The 7,862-nt window shown below is 50.5% G+C and overlaps 1 protein-coding gene across 1 annotated transcript; it reads left to right on the top strand.

The window, feature by feature from the left end:
* Nucleotides 1-976: 976 nt before the first annotated feature.
* RNF139 (ring finger protein 139) lies at nt 977-7,787 on the top strand. The gene is made up of 2 exons (XM_084280479.1): nt 977-1,227; nt 5,730-7,787. The coding sequence occupies exons 1-2, from the start codon at nt 1,047-1,049 to the stop codon at nt 7,538-7,540; spliced, it is 1,992 nt and encodes a 663-aa protein (XP_084136605.1). The 5' UTR covers nt 977-1,046; the 3' UTR covers nt 7,541-7,787.
* The last annotated feature ends 75 nt before the right edge of the window (nt 7,788-7,862 follow it).

Genomic DNA, 7,862 nt, shown 5'->3' with positions numbered 1-7,862 from the left:
AAAGAGGTTTCAAAGGAAAAACCACCTTTTCCGCATGCCCCGACCTACAGGGCACCACACGGCAGCGCTTCTGCACCACACGCCGAACAACAGGAAACCCTGCAGAACCCTCCCCTAATTAAAAGCTCGTTAGCTCTCCAAGGTGAACGACTCACTCGTCAGAAAGCGATTGCTTGGGGAGAGGAGGCGGTGGGAGCCGGGGCCTGGGAGGGCTCGGGGCCGCAGTGGGCCTTGGAGTGAGTGGCCGGTTTCCCGCGGGGAGCAGGAGCCGCCCTGCCCCGGGGCAGCGCGCGCGCTGCGGGACACGCTCCCCTATTACTAGAAAAGGCTTGTTGGGGTTTTTTGGGGGGGGGCTATGCGGGGTGAACCCACGATTACCTCTCACGGAACGGTAGACGGCGTTTGTTTTGGTGTGCCAGAGGGGAAAGGTGAAGCTCCCCCGCAGCAAGGCACTGCGGGACGAGCCCCCGGGCTGGCTCGCAAACGCCACCCAGAGCGTTCCCCGGACCCGGAGCCTGCACCTGCTCGCGGCGCACCTTCCTCCGGGGCCGGGCCGCACCGCCGGCCCTCGGCGAAACCCTCTCGCCCACCCCTCCGCCGCGCCCGCCTCAGCGGGATATCCCTCACGGGGCCTCCGCTGCCGACTCGCTCACAGGGCGCCCTGGCTCCGCGTGAGGACAGCGCGGCCACGCATGGGGCACGGCGAGGCCCGACCGCCTCCCAGCTCCCCCCCCCCCGCCTCAGGCAGAGCACGAGGCGCCGCGCGCCGCCCACCCCCTCCCGCGTGGGAGCCCGGGGCGGGGCCAAGCACTGCGACGCCCGCGACGCCCCGCCCCGCCCCCGCGGCCCGGCTGGGGCCGGCGCTGCTGAGGGAGCGCAGAGGAACATGGAGGAGGCGGCGGCGCGGCGGGGGCCCCGGCAGGGCCCGGCGGCGGGCGCGGGGCGGTAGCGAGCCCGCCGGCCGTACACTCCCTCCCCACCCCAGCACCCTCCTGGGCTGCTTTTTAACAGGCGGGCGAGGCGGGCTGCCTGACTCCTCGCGGGGGATGGCGGCCCCGGGCCCTCCGCAGCTCCCGTGGCTGCGGCTGGGCCCGCGGTTGCGGGCCGGGCTGGAGGTCGCGCTGCGGGTGCCCAGCCTGTTCCTCATCGACGCCATCTTCAACTCGTCCCCGCTGCCGGGGGGCTCCCTGTGCGCCGCGCTCCTGGGCGTGCTGCTGCGGCTGCTGGGTGAGAGACCTTCCCCTCCCGCCGCGGGACGGGCCGACTCCCGCTCCGCCGCCCTTCCCCGCCCGCCGCGCAGCTCCGGCCTTCGCCCCCGGCGGGCGCTGGGGGCCCGGGCCTGTCCCCTCTGCTGTCTGTCCCCGCCGGCCTTGTTCGCCGCCGCAGGCGGGGCGCGATCGCAGCTTCTCCCCCGTCCCCTGAGCCTCGCTGCCGGCTGCTGTCGCGGCCCGTCTTCCCCTCCCCCTTCCCCTGTCTGCGACCCCTTTCCTGCCGTCTCCTTTCTACCGCCGTGGGCTCCCCCACCCTCCGAGTCCCTGCTCGGGTAGATCACCTCCCTCCCCTCCTCCTGCCAGCCGGCAGCGCCTGCCCCCCGCTCCCTCTCCGCTTCCCCCGCCTCCATCCCCGTCCGCTGACTCCCGAGCCGGGTGGGACGGGCCGGCTCCCTCCGCCTCCTCGCCGGGGCGGCATCTTCCCGCTTCGCGGCGGCGTAGCGCTGGGCAGGCGCGGGGACCCGGCGGAGCCGAACCGAGCCTCGGGCCCGCGCCGGGCGTGGCGGTGGACGGCCGGGCGCGGGGCGTCGGGGCCGTGAGCCCCCTCCCCTGCGGACGTCCCGGGCTGAAGCGTGGGGCTTCGTGGCTGTGGGCTTGGTTTCTGAAAGCGCTTTGGGGAACGTGGCGGCTTTCCGGAACAGGCTGCTAAACCCCGATTTTCAGAACAGCAGTTCAGAGACGTCAGAAACTTGGTTCCCAGTGGAAGGGAAACGTTTGGGACTCGCGCTGGTCATTTTTAAGCGTTTGGTTTGGGGCCTTTTTTCCCCTGGGATGAAGGCTGAAAGTCACTGGTATAACTAGGTGATCCTGTTTTCAGCGTTACTTGTAGTGTTGGGTTCTTACGTAGTCTCAGCTCGGTTGGAGCCCCAGTATGCGAACTGCTGCGTGGGGGATGCTGTGTCGTGTATCACGTTTTGGAGGTGAGAATCCTGAGGCAGGAAGGAGAGGAGAACCGGAATACAGCAAGTTGGGGTTGGTTTTGTGTTGGTTTTGTTTTGTTTTGTTTTGTTTTGTTTTTTGTAGGCCTGTGATGCTGGTTTTGCATTGTGTTTGATGTTTGTAGTATAAAAAAAACCAGGAAGGGAATAGGTGGTACAGCTGCTGGGGTAGGAAGCTGAGGAGTGGTTAAATTTCACTCATGAATCTGTGATACTGGGATTAACAGATTAAGGCACTTTACATGATTGCATTTATATGATCACTTTTCTGGAAGGGTTTGAGGGAAGAAGGGCCCTGCCTTCTGCAAAAGAGCTTTGGGAGATAGGTGGTGTACTTTGAGACAAGCAGTCTCTGGTTCTTGGCTTTCCAAAACTAAAGCAAAATTGAAATGTAACCACTTAATGTCAGACGCCTATGTGGTTCAGACAACAGAGTGCTGCTGCATGTGTTTTTCTCATCTGAATTTAAGGATTACTGGGTTGGGGTTTTGCTGCTGGTAGGATAAACTGAAATATTTTGTTACTGTTCTGTAAATAGTGGGGAAATTGCCCTTTTAGTTACCATTTGCAGGCTTTGAAAGACCAATCCAAATTTTTCCTGTAACACAATACTCGTTAGCATTGGATAAATGTACAGTTTATCCTCTGGTTATAAATACTGTAGCTCTGGAGAGTTTTGATAGCTTTTAGGGGTGATGTTGAGCAGTTCTGAAATATTTTGCAAGTGCAGCTCCTTGGGAGTGCTAATTGAAATCTATATGACTTAATACTGTAGGATTCATCAGTCTGATTCTTCCATCATGTATTTTCTGTACAAGTGCATAGTTATGCACAGCCCAGAACCAAGTTCTACAACTGGAGTGCAATTTTTCTTTAATTTTTTTGGTTAACCTTGCTTTGTCTCTAACACAATGTTTACCTTCCATATCTTTACATGGCTGTTTTTTTTTTCCTTTCATTGTCTGGATTCCAGCAGAACCACCACCCCCATGAGTGTGAAATTTACTTCAGTCCTTCTTCAGGGAGGATGCTGCTTTTTGGGAAGGTTACTGTAAATACTGTAGTCTGTAGAAAGATGTGGAAGCGAGTGGAATGGCTGGGGCTGAGGAGAAAATAATTTGGCAGTTCCACATGATTAAAATACTGCAGCATGAAGGTAATTGAACTGACTGACTGAAAGTCAAATCCTAGGCAGTGTGCTCCTGTAAAGATACTGATAAGCTGCAGGAGTTAAAGGAGAAAAACACAAGAGGGAGGAATGCATTGTAACACACACAATTATTTTAATAGTAAATGCGTGTGGTTGGATTAAATGCTGTGTTTGAGGCTGCTGGTGATGGGGCAGTGTGGATAGGGACAGTAAAGATGAGCAGCAGTAGATCCAGCAGTGTGAGACAGATCATCTCAAAGGAGTAACTGCAGCATTTCCTATAGGGGAAGCTGGGAAGAGAGGTTCAGCATGCTGCAGGGCTAGGGGAGTCTGGTGTGGGTGGGGGGAGTGCTTGCCTCCCCTCCTGAGGTTGGAGTTACCTCCTGTGGCCTTTTGAGGTTCCTTTGTGGGTGTCTTGGCTTCTCCACACAAGTGCTGACAGAAATGCTTTGCCTTTTGTTAGTCCCTCTGTAGAGAAAGCAGTAGGACTAGCTCTTCTGTTCACTGACTCACCAGGGTACTGTTTTTAGGGATGTGTTCTGCATGTGACATAGTAAAGCACTGGTGGTATCTAAATACAGGTCTGCAACTGCAAGGAAGAAAACCAGGTTTTGTTTACAGGCGTGTTTCAGAGCAGCCTGCTTAGTGCAAAATGAATCTCACTTGGCTCAAATGATCAGAATTATGTTAGCAATGAGTTTTACAGGCATTTGACCCTTTTCTGTGACTTACAAGAAGAGACAAAGGGTACAAACCTTCCAGCAGCATTCGCTTTCCTGCAAGTGTTTATGGCAGCACACATGCGAAGGCGATGGAATCCTCAAGCGTAACTTACAAGTGCTGTCAGTAGTGACTGCTCAGCTTTTCATGGAAGAACCGAGCTCCAATACAAGGCACTTCCTGAAAACCAGTGGAGGCTTTTTCCTCAGTCAACTCACAAGGTTGCTAGTTAATGATTAGTTAAGGAGTGTGTTTTTGCATGGGCCAGTGAGGCTGGTATGGAACACTGTTAAGGTCCAAGAATAACTTTTCTGTAGCCTGCCTTTTGCTGTTGATTGATGTTTGACCCTCTCTCTTACTCAGTCCTTCAGGGTGGGGATGGTGGGGTTGGGTTGGGGTTTTTAATACAAGAAGCTGGTAACACTACTGGTAGAATCAAATACTGGTTCTTAGCAAAGTTTTGTAGTCCTGTGATCAGGATACCGTGGCTTAGAATGTTTTTTTAAAGAGCTTGATTGTGGAGGATTTGGAAAAGTCTAAAACACCATCATCAGAAAAGGTTGATGCTGTCCTACAGTAGGAAGAGGATTACTTTTGATTTCATGAGTTTTAGTACGGAGATTGACAGCGACTTGGAACCAAAGACAAATTGTAGAGGTCAAAATCTCTCCCAAACCAGTTTGGGTGAGGAAGCAGCTACGTAGACTAGAAGCTGATTGAGAAGCCCAAAACAAAGGCAGTGTGTTTCCTGAAGAGAAATAAATGTTTAAGGAAGTTAATCTGGTGGTAAGTGCTGTTTAATTTCCCTATGTATGTAGTTACTGGTGATGAAATTTGTAAGCTGCACTGAAGGAGGAGTTTACTGCAAGGTCATAGAAGCAATGCCAAGGTACTATAGGTTCTGCAGTAGGATTTCTTGTAGGAAGGTGCAGGCATCCCAGTCATGGTCCAGGTGGTCAGCAGGAGGGAAAGGGTTAGCAAACGGGAATTTAAAGATCTGACTTAAAACAAGCAAGACACAAGTTTGCACTGGCAAAGAGGTGATTGGTGCAGCTTTAGATTGGAAGGTCTTCTCCATGAGACTTTGGTTTCAGGATGCCTTATCAAAAATAGAGCAATCTGAAGGGAATCAGATGTTTCCCCTCCCTCCAGCAATTTTTAGCCTTTTCCCATTGAAGGGTTTAGCTGTCCTGCTTTAGGGACTGTTACCTCTAATACTCTAGCTTGGACATCTGTGGCTAAGTGTATTGCTCAAGTGAATTTGGGGACTACTAGTAATTTTTATCCATTTATTACTTTGTCTGTAAAGGTGATCCTATAGCTGGTAACTGTTTCCTGCTTTTAGAAATTGCCTACCCTTAGATTTCCAGACTAAGCCCGAAAGTTGTCCCTGCTCCTGTGTGAAACCACAGATGAACATAGTGGTGATTGTGACCTGATGCTTGCACTGGCTTTGTATTGGAGCTGCGGTGCACAGATGCACTGCATGCAGAGATTACATTGTCCTTTTGCCTGTCCCCTGAAAAGGGCACTGCTGGTAATGTAAAGTTGTGGAAGCAACAGATGAAACAAATGTAGCTCCAGAGCTAGTAAGTTAGAATCTGTTGTTGAATTTCTGCTGAGAACTAAACAGTTTCAATCTGTTTTTAGGTGTCTTTGTATCCAGTGTTGTTCTGGTCTTACAACAGCGAGCACTTTTCAAGTTTTATATGATCGCCTCTGCGTTTCTGCTGGCTGCAACTTCAGTGTTGGTGAATTACTATGCTGCTTTGCACATAAATTTCTACAGTGCCTACTACACAGCTGCATTTGGAATTCAGATCTTCCCTCATAAAGGACCATCGCTATGGATGGCACTTTCCATCCTTCAGCTCACCTTTGGAATTGGATACGTTACATTGCTAAACGTGCAGTCCATATACTCTCAACTCATCATCCTGGATATACTGATTCCTGTAATTGGCTTGGTGGTTGAATTACCATTAAATGTCCGGCAGATGCTAGTTTTTATTTCAGGTCTGGTTCTGACAGTAAATACCACAGCCATTTTGGTAACAAAAATTAAGTGGTTCTATTACTCAGTGCGCTATGTGTATCTGCTGGTGAGGCACATGTATCGCATTTATGGATTACAGCTATTGATGGAAGATACATGGAAAAGGATTCGGTTTCCCGCTGTGCTGCGTGTCTTCTGGCTAACGAGACTTACAGCGCAAGCCGTGGTATTAACATACGTCGTAAAGATGGCAGAAACTAACACAGAAGAGAAATTCTTCTTGATATCGTGGGATAACTGTTGGGAATTGATCTGCAGTCTGATCATAAGTGGGTGTGACTCTACTTTAACTGTGCTAGGCATGAGTGCTGTCATTTCCTCAATAGCTCATTATTTGGGACTTGGCATCTTGGCCTTCATCGGATCGACTGATGAGGATGACAAAAGGCTTGGCTTTGTAGCCCCCGTCTTGTTCTTCATTTTGGCCCTGCAGACTGGGTTAAGCGGACTGAAACCAGAAGAACGATTAGTTCGCCTGAGTCGAAACATGTGCCTTCTGTTGACCGCAGTCCTGCATTTTATCCATGGGATGACGGACCCCGTGCTGATGTCTCTCAGTGCCTCCCACGTGTCGTCATTCCGCAGACACTTCCCTGTACTGTTTGTTTCCGCTTGCCTTTTCATCCTTCCAGTTCTGCTCAGTTACATCCTCTGGCACCACTATGCACTAAATACGTGGCTTTTTGCAGTTACAGCGTTCTGTGTAGAGCTCTGCCTGAAAGTCATCGTTTCTATCACTGTTTATATACTGTTTATGATCGATGGCTACTATAACGTGCTGTGGGAAAAACTTGATGATTACGTCTATTACGTTCGTTCAACGGGCAATATTATCGAGTTCATATTTGGAGTAATCATGTTTGGAAATGGAGCTTACACAATGGTTTTTGAATCAGGAAGCAAGATTCGCGCTTGCATGATGTGTCTGCACGCGTACTTCAACATCTACTTGCAAGCAAAGAATGGCTGGAAGACTTTCATAAACCGCCGGACTGCTGTTAAGAAAATAAACTCCCTTCCAGAGGTGAAAGGAAGTCGGTTACGTGAAATAGATGACGTGTGTGCGATCTGCTACCACGAGTTCACCACCTCCGCTCGCATTACGCCATGCAACCATTACTTCCATGCACTTTGTCTCCGGAAGTGGCTGTACATTCAGGACACTTGCCCCATGTGCCATCAGAAAGTGTATATCGAGGACAAGGAAAATGGCAGTATCTCTAACAACAGTGGGTTTGCAGCACCAAATGAAAATCCTGTACAAGTTGCAGAAGAAGCTGCTGATGCTGAAAATGAATTAAATGAAGATAATGACAGCTCTGATAGTGACGAGGAAGACGATGACTGTGTGGCACAGCACTTGAATGAGACTCTTAATGTTGACTCTAACTCTCTTGGTGATTAAGATGTCCCTTTATGAAGCCGTGAGGTATTTGTTCAAGATTGACTTCAACAGAATAAAAGTATCACTTTGTAGTTATTGTACTTAAGCACAACAGCAGTATCTCAATGTCGAGTCTGTGAATGGTGGTTGTTTACTGTGGTGTGTGCTACTGTAAATATACCTCTAATTTTTGCTGGTCTTTTTCATGACCACCTTAAAATTATGTACATTATTGTACATGGAATAAAACGTTTTCTCAAGTTTTTAAGATGGTTGGAAAAACACTCTTTTAATTGATGTAGTGCTAATGCTGTGCCAAAGACTGTGTACCAGTAACCCCTGA

The sequence above is a fragment of the Gallinula chloropus genome (assembly GCF_964237585.1).
Source record: "Gallinula chloropus genome assembly, chromosome: 2".
Classification (NCBI taxonomy): domain Eukaryota; kingdom Metazoa; phylum Chordata; class Aves; order Gruiformes; family Rallidae; genus Gallinula; species Gallinula chloropus.
Note: the sequence above shows the minus strand (reverse complement) of the source record. Positions and strands in the feature narration are given on the sequence as shown.